This window comes from Garra rufa, chromosome 3 (genome assembly GCF_049309525.1).
Source record: "Garra rufa chromosome 3, GarRuf1.0, whole genome shotgun sequence".
Taxonomy (NCBI): Eukaryota; Metazoa; Chordata; class Actinopteri; order Cypriniformes; family Cyprinidae; genus Garra; species Garra rufa.
In genome coordinates, this window is record NC_133363.1 from 60,897,336 (window position 1) to 60,919,227 (window position 21,892).

The 21,892-nt window shown below is 39.4% G+C and overlaps 1 protein-coding gene across 1 annotated transcript in view; it reads left to right on the top strand.

The window, feature by feature from the left end:
* Positions 1-10,615: 10,615 nt before the first annotated feature.
* Positions 10,616-21,892, top strand: part of LOC141332284 (protein mono-ADP-ribosyltransferase PARP14-like) — a 15,641-nt gene continuing 4,364 nt past the window's right edge. Inside the window, exons 1-10 of the mRNA XM_073837413.1 lie at positions 10,616-10,790; positions 10,954-11,081; positions 15,789-17,330; positions 18,328-18,561; positions 18,663-18,884; positions 18,970-19,027; positions 19,194-19,340; positions 19,437-19,496; positions 21,166-21,342; positions 21,685-21,867. Coding sequence (XP_073693514.1) covers positions 10,622-10,790; positions 10,954-11,081; positions 15,789-17,330; positions 18,328-18,561; positions 18,663-18,884; positions 18,970-19,027; positions 19,194-19,340; positions 19,437-19,496; positions 21,166-21,342; positions 21,685-21,867 — 2,920 coding nt within the window. The 5' untranslated portion in view covers positions 10,616-10,621. The remainder of the gene's footprint in view (positions 10,791-10,953; positions 11,082-15,788; positions 17,331-18,327; positions 18,562-18,662; positions 18,885-18,969; positions 19,028-19,193; positions 19,341-19,436; positions 19,497-21,165; positions 21,343-21,684; positions 21,868-21,892) is intronic.

Consider the following 21,892-nt stretch of genomic DNA (forward strand, 5'->3'; position numbering starts at 1 on the left):
TTGTTATTTACCTCAAAAGAAAGGAAGTGAAATGTTACAATATGCCCTGTAGGTGGGGTACATTGTAACATCTGAGGGGCACATTACCATATGACAGCTTAAAAAATGTTACCTGGTTGAATGAAAAAAATATACACAACAAACTATAATATTTTGTCTGTATATAATAAAATGACTAACTTTTTCAAATAAAATATTTTTTTTTTTTAGAATTAAAAACAATGAAATTTTGTAGTTGACAATGAACATATCGCAACCATGCTTGGAACGGCCTTGATTGCAACACACAGCTGTACAGTAGTTCAAAACAATGTAGGCAAATAAATGAAACACATTTAAACATTCAGAAAAACACTCCACTCCCTCCACACACAGCTCTCATAGACGAATAAACAAGCCAAAATGCTTTACATTTCTTGAAATAATAATTTCTAAACATTAAACACGATCTTTAAAAATATGTATTGTAATTGGAATCTATTGACACAAATAGATAAAGTGCCATAAAAGAAACACTTAACAGTGTCTTTTGGGTGTTTTCTTTCCACTAGTCTGAAAAAACACTTTAGGAAACACCAAAAAGCCCAAAATCTCAAACTTGACAGGTGCATGAAAAAACAGTGTTTTTGCCTGCAGTGTCTTCCCTTAAAATCCATAAAAGTAAATGGTGTAAATTACATTGCTAATGTCATAGAATAGCATAGTGTAATATAGCAGGGCACATTGTAACGCACTGTTACAACTTTCCCAATCTGCGCGTCTGGGATTTAAAACTGGTTGGTGTCTTCTGCTATTTGCGAAGCATTAATAAATTATCTAAACTGATAAATAACAGTGTTAGAACCTCGTTTCTGGGTCACTGCAGTTTCTCAGGCCTTTCTCAGGTCTGTCGAGTGGATCAGCAACAAGCGCTTGGGATAGACAACAACACACCAAAGTCTAATACAAGTTGGTTTATTGTTATCTACCAAAGAAGATGGGGCAGTCCCATCTTTTATACAGCACCCTTACAAGCCTTCATGTAGGCGGGGGTTCACATATCATTTAAGCAAATACTTCTACATATGGGAAGGAAAATTACAGATGATCCAGGGCAACTATAAGGAAGAGAGGAAGATAGTGCAGCCGCACTCAACTGGTTTCCTGACGACAGATAACCCTGAAACAGACAGACAAAACATTCCCAGAACGAACTGTTTCTCTTAACTGAAGTAAACTGCAAAGAACAAAACTACAAAATATTAACTCAAGGAAACTGCACTGAAAAACACATTAATGAAAAACACATTAATTCTTATAATCCCCTCTTCCAGACTCTCCTCTAGAGTCTGGATTCTTCTCTATCCTTCTGTGGCAGTGGGCGATATCCTGCAGAGATAGCAGAAAACATAGTATACATACGTTGTGTGAAACCTTTCACAATGCATGGACCAAAGATACATAATAGAAACAAAATAAGTAATACCGGTATTATCATTGAGACATAAGGTGCAAACGTGCCAAATAGGCTAGAGAGAATACCCCAATTCCAATTGTTAGTTCTAGACTTTAGCTCATCCTCATATATCTGGGATGAGATCTGCTTCATAGTAGCTACAGCAGTGCCAATTGATCCCTCGGGCTCATCATTTGCAGGTATGTATGTGCAGCATTTGTCACCTACAACAGAACAAACCCCTCCCTGCTGGGCAAGAAGCATGTCCATGACCAACCTGTTCTGCATGACCACCTGTCTCAGTGCTCTCAGTTCGCTTTGTACCCCTACCAGTGCAGCTGTGGTGCTGTTAACAAATGATGCCAGTCGATAATGCATGATGTTCTGTTGTCTCAGTAGGTCAGAGACGCCGAACTGAGGTATCATAGACCTCCAGAACCGAGTCCAGTGTGACCTCATCTGATGTTCATCAGGGACGTCCTCGTTGTCCACTGATCGTTTGCTCCTGAAAGACAAATCACGTTGTGTATGCATAACAGTCACACGATGTTGCAGCTGCACTGGTGCACAGAGGCCTGTCCAGCTCATCCTGTACGTGTTGTTTACAGTGTCCTCACCACAGTACCAGTACCAGTCATCAGCCAGCACTGCACCTTTCGCTGGCCAGGGATCTTCACAGAGCGTGAGCAATTCAATGCAGGCACAATGTAACAAGCAGTATTATTTCCCTTAGCACATGCTGCGGTGTTCTTCTCACATGAGCCCCTCTCGAACTTTGGACAGTAGCTTTGCAGCCACCTGTCTATACCCTGCCCTTGGTTTATTATTTGTTTGCAATTTGTAGCACTTATACCTGTCACGCTTTCACCTGATGTCCCATTAAAACAGTAAGGAAACATAAAACCTTCTGGTAACACCAGGCTAACTTTTACATCAACAGTTTCAGTTTCATTTTTACTTGATGCATTACCTTCTTTCTTGCACGTTTCATTCATACAACAGTAATTATACCGTTTAGTTTCATCAGTATAGGGTGTCGTTACCCTTTTTACACACCTAGGAGACCATACATACATTTTCCCCGCATAATATGTACAGAACACAGTGAAATTGGGGGGTTCACAGTTATGGACAAATGGTTTCAAGGATACAGTTATTGCGGTGCGGAATAATTCTTGACACACCACACAGGATTCATTGGTCAGTTGACGCGCTGTCCAGTTGGCATACTGCCAGAAGAGGTTTCTTTTGGCCTCCTCCTTTGAAGCGTTGGGTACCATGAGTCCAGCTAGGACAATACACATTATTGCTCTGGAAAACAAAAACAGTTAGTACATGTAATACATTGTTTTTCATTTCAAGGGTTTCACTCTGGTTGCATGAATCCACTGTGGAAAAAGATCAGTTAAAACAGCAGTTCTGGTCACAGCTAGTATCTCTGTAGGCCCATCATACAGAGAGTCATTAAGGCCCCCGGTTTTTAGTTTCTTTATCAATACTTGATTGCCCACTTCGAAGGGGTGTGAGTTAGCTTTAGGGATCTCAGGGTGTTTCATGTTAACCCTTTCCCAGAACTCAGTTAATTTTTCTATTAGGCCTACAGAGTACTCAGACATATGATCAGTTAACACCACACCTATCCCTACCATTCCGTGGCACCAAGGGATGGGGAAAGGTCCATCACCACCTCATAGGGTGATAAGTTGTCTAAATTTGGCTGAGGCATCATTCTTAGGTCTGCTAAGACAATTCGAAGGACCCTTGTCCAATCGGATGTATTCATACTAATCATTGCTTTTCTTATCTTTTGTTAAGATACTTTTGATGTGAAAGGTGTGCCCTTATCGGAATCTATTGATACCGGGATACCATATCTGGGTATGATTTCTTTGGTTAAAAACTGCACTACAACGTTTGCATTTTCCTTCGCACATGGAAAAGCTTCTACCCACTTAGAAAATTTGTCCACAAGCACCAAGAGGTATTTAAAAGGTCCCCTCTTGGGCATGTGTGTAAAATCAACCTGCCACTCAGTAAACGGTTGGTTAGGCCTCGGCAGGTGTTGATGTTTTGCTGGAGGTTTGCTTATATTATTTTTAGCGCAAGTTAAACATCTGTCAAGAATGTCATTAACCGTTTGCGGTAATTGGTCGACGCAAAATAGACCTCGCATTGTATCTAGTACCCCTCTTCGGCCGCGATGAATGATACCATGAAATTCGCGGACGAGAAACGGTAAAACAGACGTAGGTAAACACAGTCGACCATCTTTGTCACGCCAGAGGTCATCAGGTCCCTGAGACGCAGAAAAAACTGACCAGAATTGACGGTCAGATTCACTTGCTGCTTTCTGGACAGCGATAAGGTCAACATCTGGAATTAGTGATGACGTCAATTTTTGAGGTTGACACTAGAGCTACATTAACCTGGGGGCTTGGAGGCCCCTCTTGAGCAGCCCTTTTTGCATTTAAGTCAGCCAGTGAGTTACACTTAGCCTCATCTGTGTATAAATTCGAGTGACCCTTTTTTTTTACTATAGCTAATGAGCAAGGTAGACAAGAGGCCTCAGTGTGTTTCAACAAGATGCTGTTGTTTACTGAAGAAAATAGTTTGCAGTTTCATCAGAAGTCAGCTTCAACACTCTCGATGGAATGCAGACAGAGACTGAGTGCAGATAGAGACTGACACACACACACACATAGAGGCTTTATCTATCTTCAAGGTTGTCTTAGCCAGGCAAGACTCTTTATCAGTATGTTGGACACACACACATTTAGGTCGATCATTTTCTGGTTTTAGGCAGGGAACAGCCTCGAGCAGACGCGTCTCATCAGACTTATTACCCATTTTTGTAATTATTATGAACTTATAATCTGCGCCAGTGAAATGGCTGTTACGCGACAATTTGATCAACATTTCCACGAAATGCAACGGTTTGTCCACTTCTGGTAACATGCTCAAAATGTCTTTCATAGTCGAGACGGACGGCGGAGTTATCTCTATGTGGCCCTGTCGTTTTGTTATCCATAAATGAGCTTCATTTATTTTCTCAACGGGCGCTAGTGGGGGCGCGCAATGCTCTGCGGAAGTAAGCGCGGTCACGTTAGGCGCGGGTGCAGGATAAGAAGGCGGCGCGCATGGCGAGAATGTGAAAACAGACTGGATAGAGTTTGTTTGTAAATTGAGTCGCTTTGGTCGTTTGGTTTTCTGTAACTTCGACTCAGCCTCAGCTAATAATTTTTTCTCGTTTTTTCCCTTAGGCTTTTTTTTTTTAGCACGACATTCTTGACAGCTTTTGGTAGCGAAATAGTTTTATAGTTTGCATTTTTAGCCAAACATCATACCCTTCTTTCATATATTTTTGGTCCCATTCAGGGTCACCTTCGCCTTTATATGTCAATCGAAAAGCTTGTGCCATATTATTTGGGTCAAAAGAACCCATTCGCGGATATGTAGGATACACACCATTGGCTTCGGTCCAACCCGAAAAATTATTCACCAAATTATTAACTAAATTAAAAACCCCAACTACATCTATTCATCCAATCATTTGGTGTTTCGCCAGGATTTGGTTTAGGATAGGTGGCTCCCATGATAGATATACAGATAATATATACAGATATTCACCTCACCACGGGACAGACCGAAACTCGTGACCCACACTTTTGCTTTTAATTTATTTGAGCGCGCTCTCTCAGTTTTGCTGAGAATATTGTGGCGGCCTTCAGATAGACAAACAATACTTCATCGTATCTGGTCCTCACAATGTATTTGCGGCAGCCTTCAGATAGACAAACTATACTTCATCGTATCTGGTCTGCGCAATATCTAGATAGACAAACTACTTCATCGTGTCCATTCATAACGAACAATAATGTAACTAATCAGGTAGACAAACTATACTTCATCTTACCTGATCAGAGACATCACGTCGCGGTCACCAAATTGTTAGAACCTCGTTTCTGGGTCACTGCAGTTTCTCAGGCCTTTCTCAGGTCTGTCGAGTGGATCAGCAACAAGCGCTTGGGATAGACAACAACACACCAAAGTCTAATACAAGTTGGTTTATTGTTATCTACCAAAGAAGATGGGGCAGTCCCATCTTTTATACAGCACCCTTACAAGCCTTCATGTAGGCGGGGGTTCACATATCATTTAAGCAAATACTTCTACATATGGGAAGGAAAATTACAGATGATCCAGGGCAACTATAAGGAAGAGAGGAAGATAGTGCAGCCGCACTCAACTGGTTTCCTGACGACAGATAACCCTGAAACAGACAGACAAAACATTCCCAGAACGAACTGTTTCTCTTAACTGAAGTAAACTGCAAAGAACAAAACTACAAAATATTAACTCAAGGAAACTGCACTGAAAAACACATTAATGAAAAACACATTAATTCTTATAAACAGATTGGAGATTAAAATAATAGCAGATTTGTCTTGTTTTAAATGAATATTAATGAAATGAACTTACTTCAGCCAGAAATTTACTTTTAATATGGTAAAATAAATATTCAGTGATATCTTCAAAAGACTTTTGAATTTTGGCACACTTTTTTCTCTGTATAGTGTTGCTGTGTTAACTATAAATGCCATAAATTTGGTTATTCTAGCTTGTGTGGAAATATTTAAACCACGTGTGTTACAATTAACCCTGCGATATAGTGCCCCGTGCTCCCATAAATCTATAATAAAAAATAAAACATTCTTGAAGATAATAATCAATAATCAAACTAATCACTATTACAGATTTTGCTTTGCCCATCTACTGGGACAACATAAGTCAAAGTGACACCTTACAGGTGATTGACTTGGATTCATCATCTACAGAGTACCAGACCGTGAACGCAGACTTCAAGAAGACTGTCACAAAAACAGTGCTCAAGGTTTGACACCCAACACCATCTTAGCATGCTTTACATGACAAAAAACACTAAGAAGGACATAAATGTCTTTTAGAGAACTATGTATTGTCTTAATTTATATCTAATCATGCCAAGAGTTGTGTCTTAGTTTCAGTCTACAACAATAGCAGGGAAATCACTGTAGGTTAAACCAAGGGCCAGATTGATCACCTATTGATACATTTTGTTTTGAAGTCATCACTGTTTTCTTCTGAAGAAATATATTTGTTTATGGTTGTTTGTGTGCAAATTTATTTCAACAGATCCAGCGCATCCAAAACATGAATGTTCGGCGGTTATATGAGAAGCGTAAAAAAGAGCTGGAGAACAAAAATGGTCTTGTGGGAGCAGCAGAGAAGATCCTTTATCACGGCACATCAGAGGCATCCTGCTCAGCCATCATGAAAAGGAATTTTAACCGCAATTATCTTGGGCAAAATGGTAATTAATTTAGATATATAGTTCTGTCACTATTTGCGACCAAAATGCAGTTTTGCCAATGATGATATTTGGTGTTTTTTATGTACATTTTTCTGTTTGGCTGATAAGCATCACAATATTAAATAAATATATAATATTAAAGCTGAAGTAGGCAGTTTCTGCATTACTAGTGTCACCTTCACTCTTAAAAGTAAAGGTGCTTTAAAAGGTTCTTCACAGCGATGCCATAGAACCGGGGTCGTCAACCGCAAGATGCGTCCATGCGGACCGTGAAAGCTTTTGACATATTTAAATACAAAAAATGCCAAACGCTAATTTCTAATAAATAAATTTATATCAAGCACACCAGGGTCAGCGTTTGGAATGTGAAGTTTATAATTTAAGAAATCTTTTTTGTTTTGTGAAACCTGCATCTGAATTGTAAATCATGCTTTTTACAGTCATTTTAATTAATTATTTATTTCTTAATTTATTTTTTGTTCAGGTCTTTAAAAAGGTATTTAAATGTCTAGAATTTAAGCTAAAATATACTGCAGAAACTCTGGTCTCGCAAAAAAACGTAAATAGTTTTTTTATATATAATTGTCCGGACCTCGGCTGGTGAGCAGGGTTCATTACTGGACCTCGAGCCGTTTTAGTTGAAGACCCCTGCCATAGAAGAACCATTTTTGGTTCCAAAAAGAATGTTCAGTCAAAGGTTCTTGAAAGAACCATCTCTTTCTTACCTTTTTATAATCTAAAGAACTTTCTTTCGCCACAAAGAACTTTTTGTGAAACAGAAAGGTTCTTTAGATGTTAAAGGTTCTTTGTGGAACCATTTAGACAAAAAAAAAAGTTATTCTCTGGCATTGTGAAGCACCTTTATTTTTAAGAGTGTAGTGCAACTATTAAAATAAAGCATGTTTTCAAACAACCTTTGTAAATGCACCTCTTGTGGGTCACCCATCCCCGAACTCAATCATCAGAAACACAGCTCTTGCTGGTCTGTAAGTTAAGGCATGTCTTAACAGGTAAAAGTACCAGTAAAAGCATCAGATTGACTGATCAGCCAGTGTTGTTCTATTTATTTGTTTAGTTTTAAGTCTCTTCGATTTACTGATTTTTTTTTTATGCCTTTCTCAGCCACCGTCTATGGTCATGGGACGTACTTTTCTGTGAACGCCAGCTACTCTGCCCATACTATCTATGCAGTTCCTGCAGCAGACGGGACTCAGCTCATGTTTGTGGCTCGTGTGCTTACGGGTTATCATGCTCAGGGTCAGACAGACATGAAGATGCCCCCTGTTCGTGTGGCACCTGACCAACTCTATGACAGTGTGGTGGATAATATTCAGAATCCCTCCATTTTTGTGATTTTTCATGACTGCCAGGCTTATCCAGACTACCTCATCACATTCAGATGAACTTCAACAAACACCAACCCTGGCTTGTTCCCTGTAAAGTGATCTGGATGTGCTCTGGATGATTCATAAACAGTTATTAGTTATGTAGTTGCATTTACATTTAAAAACAGAATTGCTAAGCAATAATTGTCTGTAGACAATATGCCTTGCAGCCTTTTGTGATATCATATTACTGTAGCATTACTCTACATTAACATTGATTTGGGAAATATTTATTGTAATTTTATGAAAAGCTAACTAACTAGTGGTCAGTGGATATGAGTGCTCCAATGGCCAATATAAGCTAGATCTGGGTTTCTCAACTCTGGCCCTCAAGGTCCACTTTCCTGCAGAGTTTAGCTTCTACCCTAACCAAACACAGCTGAACAAGCTAATCAAGGTCTTCAGGATCACTAGAAAATTACAGGCAGGTGAGTTTGATCAAGGTTGGAGCTAAACTCTGCAGAAAAGTGGACCTCGAGGGCCAGAGTTGAAAACCCCTGAGCTAGATGTTTATCTTGTAAGGTTGAAAATTATCAAAGACTTCTGCTTTCCTGCCCCAAACATTTCTTCAGTAACAAAAGGGCCAAAATGTGTATACATCGGGGGTCTGCAAATTGTCTCATCTTTACAGTGGGTGAAGCTGTAATTTGCTGATTGGTCAGTTTGAATGTCTCACATTTGGGTTTTAGTCACATGGTCAAGGAAAGGATAAAAGAAGATTGTAACTGTTGCTCTGCCCCTTCTTTTTCCCTTGCTCTCTCTTTCTTTGCTGGGGCTCTTTTCTTGGGGCTCTGCCCTCTCTCTCTCTCAACCCCCCCCCCCCCCCCCTTTCTCTCTCCCTCAGATAACATTTTACATACATGTTGGGTACAATTAACTGTATAATTTTTAGCATCCTTCATCTATTTTGTAACCAATTTAAGTGTAACCATAACAAAATATTGTTATTAAACCATTTTAATGATAAATTATGTGCTAGTCTTGATTCAACATTAACATTAACATGCTACCTATTGCAATTCGACATAGTCACTCAATAGCAATGCTCTCCCACATATTTAGCTATTCTAACTGCGCTTATTTCCGTCATTGGTATAAGTGGCAGTGGGTGGTAAATGTACAGATTTATACCATCGTGCTGATAACATTTCTTTAGTCCCTTGGCAATATACAGCCTGAACCACTGTAGGAAACCACCCTTACAATCTGCTTACCCCCAGGGCATCAAAAATGTTGGTGACTTTGTTTCTTCAGTAGAACACAAACATAGATTTTTAACTCAAACTGTTGCAGTCTGTCAGTCATATAAGGGCAGTCAATGGCGTTCATGTGACGCGTCAACATGCTCTGACAATGTAGTCGGTGAAAAGTCAACACTCCCAGATGAGTTCGCACAAGGAAACAAAATATTTTAGTTTTTAATCGGTTGCCAGAATCAGGATAAGCACAAGCAATTACCATTTTGAGAGTGCCAATATGCACTATGTAAACAATGTGTGATGTATACGCATGACAAATCACATCAGTAAAATAAAAAGTATGTTATCAGTGGAAGCTGTGAGTAGATTATGTAACTGATACACAAGAGAATAATATGTTTATACTCTCATAAATAAAAAGGGATGACAAAAAATAACAAATTATGGTTCCCCAAAGAACATTTCAGTCAAAAGTTCTTAAAAGAACCATTTCTTCTTAGTTTAAAGAAAATTTTAATAATCTAAAGGACCCTTTTCTGTTAAAAAGAATATTTTGTGCGATGGAAAATTTCCTTGGATGTTAATGGTTCTCCTAATGGAACCATAGATGCTGATAAAGAACCTTTATTTTGTAACAGTGTATGTGTGACTGATATTTTGCTTCAGGACTACTGATTCATTACTTTAGAATTTAAAAAATGTCATTGGAATGTATAACATTCCAAACCTGTATTTTTAGAGCACATGTTCCCTTTCATAACAAAACTATTTGATGTTGCGTTGGATTAAATGTAAGAAGGCTTTTGCTTAACTTTGCTTAATAGTTTTGTCCATCAGTTGTTCTGGCGTCTGCAACCACCGTGAGGCGAAAGTATATACGTGGCACTGTAACTTCCTTTTCATCTTGGCCAAGCTTGCAATCAACCACCACATTTTCTATTCACTTGCTGTTTGTTGTTTTTCTCTCTCTCTTTCAGATTGCTGTGTCATGACAAACCTTCCAAGCAGACTTCAGTGATCACCCGTGACTGCATCCCTTAACTTCTTTTTATATTCTTATAAGTTTTTTAGATGTTAAATAATGTTACAGTACGAATCGCTTCTGTGCCACTTACCTAAATCTCACTGCATCAAGAGGAAGCTGGAGGAGGGGCCATGGAAACCACAGCCTGTAATATGAGCCAAAGCAAAAGTGAAAGCATTTCAGAGCACTTATATTTATGTCAAAGCTCAAAACAACAGCATAATAAAGATGGAGAACTACCAGCACACTGTGTTTTTTGAGGCGGAGAGTCTCTCAGATGAGGAGCTAAAACAAATACAAAAGTACTTTCGAATCAGGAAAAGGTCTGGAGGGGGAGACTGTGAGATCGACAAAGTGGGTAACAACACCTACAAGATAGGGTTTTGTAACAAAAAAGGTAAACATGTTTTGTTATTGTCCTTTGTTGCTTTGCACCTTGTTAGAATCTGTGCCACACTTTTCTCTCATTTAAGCTTGTCAAAACAGCTGTAATAACAAAAATATTCCATTAATAATTACAGCAGTTCATTATTCTTATCAAAATGCATTTGTATTCAAAGCCCAGGAAAGAGTACTACAACGAAAGGATCATGTCATCAGTATAGAAGGACAAGATGACATTAATGTGTCATTAAGACAAGAAAATGTTGCTGAAACCAGCAAAAAATCTACAGCTTCTGCAAATCAGGTAAGTGGCATAGTCGTAAAACAAACAGAGATTTAACTTCGATTTATATACCTGCTGTACCTTATTTCCTTTTGATACATGATAGTCAAACCAGTTTTTCCAGAAGCCAAGAGGGAGACCAACTCTCTACGTAGTTAAAGTAAATACCTTGAACGGTTCTCGGAAATCAGCTGCTGTGCATAGTCAGGGCTTGATGATAAGGAAGGCCTGGGACTGGTGATTTGTAACTTTGTCAAAAAATAACACTTTGTGTGATCTTGTTGATATGCTAATTATGCTGCATGCTGGTTTTTACCTGTCATAGACAGCTAACTCTCAAAGACTTTCATTTCATTTCATTGTCTTTGGTTCACATAAGTGATAGAAATGGGGAGGTGATATTTTCCCCCTTAAACTTATTTTCTGGGGCATTTTCACCTTCATAAGAGCAACTTTATAATAATGGTAGTATGTATTCGGATTTATGTCAATTTCTTACATGTAATAACATTTATTCAGAATAAGACACTATAGGGCTGTTACCACATGACATCAGCAGAACAATTCATTTTTTGCACTGCAGAAGTGGAACAGAAACAGAAAAAAGAGGTGGCATGTATGCATTTACACTGCAATTACATTTGCACAAATAATGCAAAATAATGTTTTAAAAGATGGCGCCGGTGCATTTGGCATGCCGTCTGTTGCTCTTATGGTTGCTTGTTTGGCTGTTTGGTCTGCCTCTGCCCCTGAATTGCTGCACGCTTCTAACTTATGACCGTCAAGCACTGTTGGATATCCGCGATTTGTTTGCAGACACATTTACAAACTTCAACACAGATGTGGACTGCTCTTTTGACAACTCACAGGAGTCGCTCCGAACGGATATCCCGGATTGTGTTCGCCGATGGCCCCTCAACATCTCGTGGAGAAAGCAGAGGAGGAAACGAGGCAACCGTGGAGGTTTTATCATAAAGCTGAAAGCCTATCGGCGGGCTGGCTTTCTCTCGGATACCTCCCGCGAATTGTTTTACGGCGGCTCTACTATCTGGCGTCCGCCGGATCTGGTCCACCGGTGGCTTCGTCCTGTTTTCCCCCTGCACCCGAGTCCGGCTTCTTGCACCGTCGGGTTGGCCTCGGCTTCCGTCAACGGGGAGTAACGCACGGAAATTTGCGCTCACTGAATAGAGCGTCCTCATCCTCTGTTACTATTCCCGCACCAAAGATGGCATTAATAAATGCCCACTCCCTGGTGAACAAGACCTTTTTATTAAACAACTTTTACTCATCTCACAACCTGGATTTTATGTTTATCACAGAATCCTGGATTAAGGTTGGTGATCTAACTCCTTTCGCAGACCTGGTCCCTGTTGACTGTACATTTTTTAACTCTCCCCGCTTAAGTGGTCGTGGGGGGGGGGATTGTAACTATTTTAAAGAACTCTTTTTCTGCTCGCTGTCGGCTGGGACCCGTAACGGCCTTCTCTAGTTTTGAAGTTCAGCTCCTTTACTTAGACTGGAATGGTCCTGTCTGTTTAGGGGTAATCTACCGCCCTCCTCACTCCACTAAGGATTTTATATAGCAGTTTACCGAACTTATCGGCAATATTGCCACTACCTGCGATCGTTTTGTGCTGGTAGGCGATTTTAATATTCATGTCTGCTGTCCATCAAACCCCGTCTCGCGTGATTTTCTTAATCTTATTGACGCTTTTAAACTATCTCAGTGGATCAACAGCTCTACTCACATTCTGGGTCATACGTTGGATCTTATACTCTCTTATGGACTTGATGTGACTGATATTGTGATCTCAGATTGTATGCTCTCTGACCATAAGCCTATATTATTTTCGCTGTCTCTTTCACATCTTTCTCACTCTTCTAATGCATCTGTTACTCGGTCTCGCTTCTACTCTCCACAGTTTAGCTCAAATTTCAACTTGCGCTTTACTGAATTTTGCACATAGTTGCACTTGGATCAACCATTATCTGACTTGGATGCTGATCAACATCTTAGCCTCATGAATTCTGCCTGGCTTAAGGTAGCAAATGAAACTGCCCCCCTTAAACCTCATAAGCTGAAACCAAAATCTGAACTGTGGCAAAACTCGGAGACCCATCTCTTAAGACAAATCTGCACGAAGGCAGAACGGAAATGGAAAAAGGACAGGTTGCAGATTTCTCCTCAAATATTTAAAGATTCTCTCACGTCGTACCAGTCGGCTGCTAAAAATGCAAAAGCTGCATATTTCTCAAATATAATTGAAACTAATCACACTAAACCTAAGGTTTTGTTTTCAATTATTCAGTCTGTCCTCAGTCCTTCTGTTAACACCTTGCCTGTTGCATCTTATGCTGTCTGTGAAGGCTTCTTGAGACATTTCAGTGACAAAATCACTACCCTAAGACTTGGCATTTGCCCCACCATAACGTTAAATAACTCACCAATCATGCCTTCTGTCTCTTCCTTTTGGGAAGCTTTTGAATCCATTAATTTCCAGTCTTTGAAGGAGGTGATTGACAAGCTTAAACCCTCTTCTTGCTCCAATGATATTATTCATCCAAGATTCTTAAAATTAATTCTTGATTCGATTGGGCCAGGCTTGGTGTCTCTTATTAATAAATGTCTCCAAACGGGCTGTGTTCCGGCCAATCTTAAAGTGGCTACTGTCACTCCTTTGCTCAAGAAACCTTCACTGGATCCTTATGTCCTAAAGATTTTTCGGCCAATTTCGGCCTTACCTTTCGTTTCTAAGGTTTTGGAGAAAATCGATACTGTTGACCACTCCATACTATTATCTAGATTAGAGTCTTGGGTGGGTCTAAAAGCTAATGTTCTGAAATGGTTTCAGTCTTATTTGTCTGAGAGAAAGTTTTTAGTAAAGTTGGGTAATTTTACTTCTTCCCCTGCACCGCTGACCTGTGGCCTTCCACAAGGCTCTATTTTAGCTCCATCTCTGTTCTCTCTCTACATGCTACCTCTGAGCTCTATTCTTCGGAAACATGGTGTGTCTTTTCATTTCTATGCAGACGATACTCAAATTTATCTTCCCATCAAAAGAAACAATGCTACTGCTACCACTAATCTTTTGCTGTGTCTAGAGGAGGTTAAATCATGGCTAGCTCAAAACTTCCTCTTCCTAAATGAAGACAAGACCGAGGTAATCGTTTTTGGTTAAGACAGTTTATCTGTCTTTAGATCATCGCAGGTGCGTAACCTTGGTGTCCTCATTGACCAGCATTTAAAATTTGATAAACATATTGCCTCCGTTATTGGATCCAGTTTCTATCAGCTTCGACTACTGGCTAAAGTCATTTTCTCACCCCCAAAACTTTGGAAATGCCTGTTCATGCATTCGTCACGTCCCGTCTAGATTACTGCAATTCTTTATATTGCGGTATATCTAAGTCTCAAATTGCACGCCTACAACTTGTTCAAAATGCCGCAGCAAGACTTCTTCGTAAATGCCATAAACATGAACACATCACACCGATTCTGAAAGATCTACACTGGCTGCCAGTCTCTCAGAGAATTCACTTTAAAATCCTCCTGTTTGTGTATAAATCTCTACATAACCTAGCTCCAGTCTATCTCTCTGAACTTCTTCATCTGTACTCTCCTTCTAGAACACTAAGATCTTGTGACCAGGCTCTATTAGTAATCCCTCACACGAGGCTCAAGCGTAGAGGGGCATGTGCATTTGCGGTAGCAGGGCCTCAACTTTGGAACACCTTGCCTTTAGAGATCAGAATGGCACCTTCTCTGTCTTCTTTTAAGTCCTTGCTCAAAACCTATTTTTTCTCTTTAGTGTATTAATTCTGATATAAAGTTGTTTTAAACGGGGTGTTTTACTTTTGTGTGTGAATCTGCTTTGTGGTATGTTTTATGATTATGCTTTTCTGTGAAGCACTTTGGTCAGCATGAATGGCTGTTGTAAATGTGCTATACAAATAAACTGAACTTGAACTTGAACTTGAACTTAAAAATAAAATGCTGAATATATAAATATGAATGAATATATAAATATAAATTAAACCAAATGAGTGAGTTATTTATTTAGCTGATTCATTAAAACAGCTGATTCAATCAGGGAAGTAAGCAAGCGATTGTCTTTATTAATGGAGTCACTGAATCATTAAAAAACGTAGATTCATTCAGTAATAAATCATGGCTGTGTGTTGCTTGGAGATGCGTTTGTTCTCTGGCTTTGTGTGGGAACTGTTTTTTAAGGGAAAATTGATCAAAAACAGAATATGTTGTGTCTAAAATTTAACTCACTTAATATTAACTACTTGTTTATTACATATGAAATCAATACCACAATTGCAATTGACCATTCGCAAAGACCTGAAGTTTTTCCCCTCTTTCATTACTGTTGCTATATCTGACAAGCAATGGCATTCTCAAGCCACACATTATGTTTTCACGCAGAGCAAAGAGAAAGAGAGCTGACAGATAAGACAGAGCTGGTTTCTTTAGGTATGAAACAAAGTCTCGGCTTTCAGATTTTCAAAACATGAATGAACATCGAGAGGTATCTTGTTTCAACCGCGGAAAGACACACTGTTTTTTTATCATCATTAATTTACTCTTCTGTCTTGTTTGTTTGTTGGACAAAAGTAACAGATTCTGCATTATGACTGGTCAGATCATCAATCAATCATTAAGAAGCATTTTGTATAATCAATTATGCTTGTCTTAATTTATTTATTTATTTTTTTTTTTAGAAATGTGCAAGTGGCAAAAGTGTGGAAAAGGTTTTTAAACCTGATCATTATCTACTACGCTTCCTCAGTGAATGTAAAAAGCCATATTCAGCCTTAGAGAAACAACTCTCTGTGATCTCCAGCACCTTCGAGATAAAAATTGAGTCTGATGAGTTGGTGGTGAGGAGGGATCCGGCAGCTGATGTTGTTTGTCCCCTGGAGAAATGGGAATTGCAGGTGGACCAAGTGATTGAGACTTTAAACTCGCACTATACCCTACACTTTGAGGTTGAAAGTGACAAATCTGCGATTCTGCAAGAAAACACTTACCTCGAAAGTGATAACTTAAAAATCTTTTATGAAGAACTGACGTGTTTAGCTGTGGTGGTTGGGGAACAAAAACAAGTGGAGAAGATTTTAACATTTGTAAGCGGCTTGCAGGACAAACAGCAGATTCAGCAAGAGTGTTGCGTATCTGAGAAGCAATTTGCCCTCATTAAAGAGCAGTTTGAGCCATATGTAAAAGCTAATTTGCCCGCCCTTAAGATCACAAAGGGACAAACAGGTGTTCTCCTTCTGAGGGGTCCTGAGAAAGAAGTCAATGCAGGTGAAAAAGAGCTTTTAAAATTAACACAAGGAATCAAAGAAAAGAAGATCCCATCACATCATGCTATTATGACCTTTCTGGAATCAAGTGGCAGTATACAGCACTTTCAAAACCGATTTCAGCAGAGACTCTGCAGCCCGGTTATGCTCGAGACTTCAGGTTCAGATCTTCTTCTGTTGAGTCTGTCTGATGGAGCACTAGAGGAGGCAGCCACTGCCGTGCTGAGAGACATGTGTTTGGAGACTGTGCGCTTGGAAAACACTCATAAATCATCTGCATTCACTAAACTAAAGGAGGATTTGAGTGAAGCTGTCAAGCAGGCCAATCGTGAAACTGTTAAAGTAGAGCTTAAATACCTGGATGAATCAAGTTCTGACTCCAAAGTGCAACTGGTGGGCTACCCTACTGAAGTTAATAAGCTGAAGGTCATTGTGGAGCAATACAAAAGGAACCATCAGAACCATCAAGTCTCTCTGCCTCTTCCCAGGCCAGAAATGGCAGAGCACTTCTCTGAGATCTTGGCAATGGCTGGTGTGAAGAAGAGCAGTGTGAAAATAAAGCCAACATGTTCGCCTTCCCCATGCATCTACCTCGCAGGACCTCGCTGTGAAGTTGAGAGTTTGAAGGACAGTCTTGAGTCATTTCTTCAGAGTCTTGCCACTAAACAATTTGTGGTGAAAGGACCTGGAGCTCAACAGTTTTTTCAAGGTGAAGGTGCAGAGACTTTAAAATTTGTGAAAAATTCCTCGGTTGTGATACTGCCAATCGATGAGAAGCATAAAATGTCCAAAAGAGGTCAAATGCCCAAATACACTAGCACTCTCAGTCTCTACAACTTTCCATTTGCTGCATCTTCCCAAGACTCTCTGGACTCTCTGGATTCAATGGTCTCAATGGACTCAATGGACAATGAGATAAACATTAAAGTTGTCATTGGAAGTCTTGAGCAACAGCAGGTAAGGCTGACAAACTTATGTTTATTCCAAGTCACTTTGGCGTTAAGAGGTACTTCACACAAAAATAAAAAATATATATATATAGCTGCAAGCAGTGATCACCAGGGTTCAAGTGCTTTAAGACATTTAAGCACATATGAAAAAGACATTACATACTATTTATCAAGCCTGTAACAACCTAAATCAATGATTTAAAAAAAAGCTTTTTGGCAAATCCAGGTCATGTACCATAGAAATATGATGTTTTTTAATTTTTATGATTGTTATAGTGCTAGCTGTTGTTCGATCTCCCTAAAAAATTGCATGCTTGTTTAGAATCACCTGTCACATGTTTTGGCATCCCTTCGCGATGGAGAGTCAAAAGTTAAACTTTTTTTTTAAAAGTATTGCTTTTGTCAATTTCGTTCATTTTGTCCAGCGTGACAAGACACTAGACTAGAGCCTGCGGCAAACAGTTTAGGAGTTATGAGCATTTTCGTACTTTTGAATGCTGTAGCGCCCCCATCAGGCCAATTAGGGCAAGCCCTGGTGACATTGTAGACGGTGTGTGCACTACAATCCCTCCTTTTAGGTCTCTATGACTTACGGTTTAGTCTGCCCAATTACGTGGAGATTGCTGATCTTTTGCCATTCTAACAATTACAATAGGCTTTCAGCACTACAGCATCTAATTCTTATTTGCTCACCCACATCCCAGATGAATGTGACTTAAATTATATATATATATATATATATATATATATATATATATATATATATATATATTAGTCTTAGTAAAATATTAGCATTTCTCTCATACACCTATCATTTCACAACAAGATATTGATTCCTCAACTGGGGTCATATGGATTACCATTGTGTTTGCCTTATGTGCTTTTTAAAGTGTCAACTTTGGTTAACTTGGTAGAGTATCCCTTTAATAAGGAAAATAAACCAGTATATACCAGTTATACCTCTCAAGCAGCACTAATTTTTGTGATTTGGATTGTTGATACAGGCAGATGTGTTTGTTGCGCCAATGATCCAAACAAACATGACCTCAACCTTGATTGGATCATCCCTGTTGAAAAAAGCAGGACAGCAGCTTCAAAATAACTTCAACAATGCCAAGGGAAGTCAGACTCTTAAGCCTGGAGACGTGCTGGAGGTGGACGCTACACCAGCGTTGGGATGCTCCAAGGTTTTCTTCATAGAATGTGCACCAAAAGGAAATAAGCACATCAGTGAAAATGTATGACATTAAAGAATTAAGCATGTGCTTTGATAAGGTATTTACAGAAAATTGTGATTTGGATCAATAATGTTTATTTTGATGTCTTGATCTTGTCTAAGGCACTTAGCTCTGGACTTGGCCGAGTTTTTCAGCTATGCGAGCAGAACTCTTGGGGTTCAGTTGCATTGCCAGTAATTGGACCCGGCATAGTGCTGTCAATACCGGTCAAAGATGCCATTAATATTCTTAGTCATGAGATCTGCAAATTTGTATCTGGACCCACTGGTCAACTGCACACCATTTGTATCCCAATAATGCCTAATTACCCTAATTCTGAAGAGGTAAGAGGTATCTATACATAATATCTGCATTAATGTTTATTTCAGTGGTGTTTATTTCTAACCCTATTTTGGAAATACTTTGCAGATGTTCCAGACAGTCCGTGGGAATCTGAGTGCAAAAATGGTGGACAACAAGGGACATAGTAAGAGATTTAAGAATTATGTTTTACATTAATTGAGCTTTGTTATTTTGACCAAGTCCCAACTTGTCAAGAGTGCTCATGCACACAAGGGCATTGGAGAATCCCACACTTCACCAAATCAGCCAAGGTTTCTTACATGTGTACTCATCTTTCACTGTCACCACAGCTCTGTTTCAGTCACTGACCTCTGACCTTGATGAGATCATCATGATAGAAGATGGGATTGAAGTCCATCTAGTGTTTGGAGACATCACTAATGAGACAACCGAAGCTATCGTGAACACCACTGATTTTAAGGACTTCCAGACAGCTGGTATTCACACAGATTTCTTAATGTAATACCCAAAACATTACTGATACACTATTTAGACCATAAGAGAATGTTATTTTTCTATTCTATCTATCACAGGAGTGTGTAAAGACATCCTTACTAAGGCAGGCCCTCACATCCAGGCCCAGCTAACAGGGGGTAAGAAAAATGAACTACAGCCTCTTTTATAGAATAAGCTTTTGATTTTAATACATACTGTGTATGAAAATATATAAAAGTGATATATAGACTTGTCTACGCAATTTAGATTAAAATAAAATTTTAAATAGATCATTTTAATCATAATAGATAGTTAGATAAGATAAATAATTAAATATATGTCTCAAAAGTAAGTACACCTCAAATTTCAGCAGCCATTTTAGTATATCTCCTCAAAGGACAATACTATAGAAATCAAACTTGGATATATTTTAGAGTAGTCAATGTGCAGCTTGTATAGCAGTATAGATTTACTGTCCCCTGAAATTTACTCAACATACAGCCATTATTATCAAAATAGCTGGCAACAAAAGTGAGTACACCCTAAGTGAACCCCCAAAGTGTCAATATATTGTGTTAGAACCATTGTTATCTGCTACAACATTAATCATCCTGGGCATGAAATTGACCAGAGCTGCAGAGGTTTTTGCTGGGATCCTTTTCCACTCCTCACGGAGCTGCTGGACGTTACATGTTGCTTCTCCACCTTATGCTTGTAGATGCCCCACAGGTGCTTAATAGGGTTCAGGTCTGGAGACATACTAGGCCACCCCATCACCTTCAGCTGCCTCAGCAAGGCAGTTGTCATCTTGGTGATGTGTTCGGGATTGTAATCATGTTGGAAAACTGCTGTTCGGCCTAGTTTCTGGAGGGAAGGCTTCCTGTTCTGCTTCAGAATGTACTGTACATAATGGAATCTATGATTCTCTTAATGAACTGCAGCTCCCCAGTACCAGCAGCACTCATGCAGCCCCAGACCATGATGCTACCACCACCATGTTTGACTGTAGACAAAACACAATTTTCTTGGAATTCCTCACCAGGGCATCGCCACACATGCTGGACACCATCTGAGCCAAAACAAGTTTATCTTATTTTCTCATTAGACCACAGGACATGGTTCCAGTAATTCATGCTCTTGGACAGGTTGTCTTCAGCAAACTGTTTGCAGGCTTTCTTGTGAGTCAGCTTCAGATGAGGCTTCCATCTGGGACGATGCCTATGCAAACCGACTTGTTGCAGTGTGTGGCGTATACGGTCTGAGCACTGACAAGCTGACCTTCTACTTCTGCAACCTTTAAAGCAATGCTGGCAGCACTCATGCATCTGTTTTATGAAGCCAGGTTCTGCACCTGATGCACAGAACGAGTTCTCGGTTTCAGGGTGTTACTGAACCTTTTATATAGCCTTGGCCATCTTTGTGGAAAGCAATTCTAATTCACAAATACTCAGAGAGTTCTTTGCCATGAGATTCCATGCTGAACATCCAGAGGTCAGTATGAGAGAATTGTACTTAAAGCACCTAATTTTAACTTCTCTAATACAAGATCCACAACTTTGTATAGTCCTGTCAAGCAGAACAAAACATAAACATGATAAATAGGACATGTGACTACTGCTGTAATCACTTAGGGTGTACTCACTTTTGTTGCCAGCTATTTTGACAATAATGGCTGTATGTTGAGTTATTTTCAGGGGACAGTAAATCTATGCTGCTATACAAGCTGCGCATTGACTACTCTAAAATATATCCAAGTTTCATTTATGTGAGGGGTGTACTCACTTTTGTGATTGTCATTTAATGCTATCTCTTGCATATATTCTCCAGCTCAGGTAGCGAGCGGGCAAATCCTTACGACTCCACCAGGAGGCTTTCCATGTAGGACGATCATGCATGTTTGTGGACTGAGAGATCCTGCTGTTATCAAGACTTTGGCAAAAGAGATAGTGGTTAAATGTGAACAGGGCCGCTACAGGTCTGTGGCCATTCCTGCGATCTGCGCTGGTCAGTAGCTTTGTTATTACTTATGATAAGCTAAATTTGAATGACTTGTAAGGCAGTTTGTTTGATGTGTTTTCCCACATTTGCTATATTCTATAACAATGAAGATATCTTTCCATCTTAAAGCAAAAAAAAATCTAATCCATGCATAGCTTTTGTGTATTTATGCCATTATATATACATTTTTGTCTATAAATATGCAATATACTGGAATCACAAATATTTAGTTTTCATGTAGCATAATTCCTCAGTTGTTTATCTGATTAAAAGCATGCATGAATGGAATAACAGGAATGTTTTGGCACAATAAATGGCCATGTCAAGCTAAATTTGTGGGCTTTGCAGGACAAGGAGGATTGGAACCAAGTGTGGTGGCCAAGTCCATTTTAGAGGGTGTAAAGGAAAGTATACAAGGAGCAAATCTTCAACATCTCAAAAATATCCGCATCATTCTGTTGAAGATTAACGTTTTCCTGGAGTTCAAAGCAATGGCACTGAAAATCTTTGGTGTTAGTTCACTGTTGACAGGTGAGGAGAAATCTGTGCCATGCTG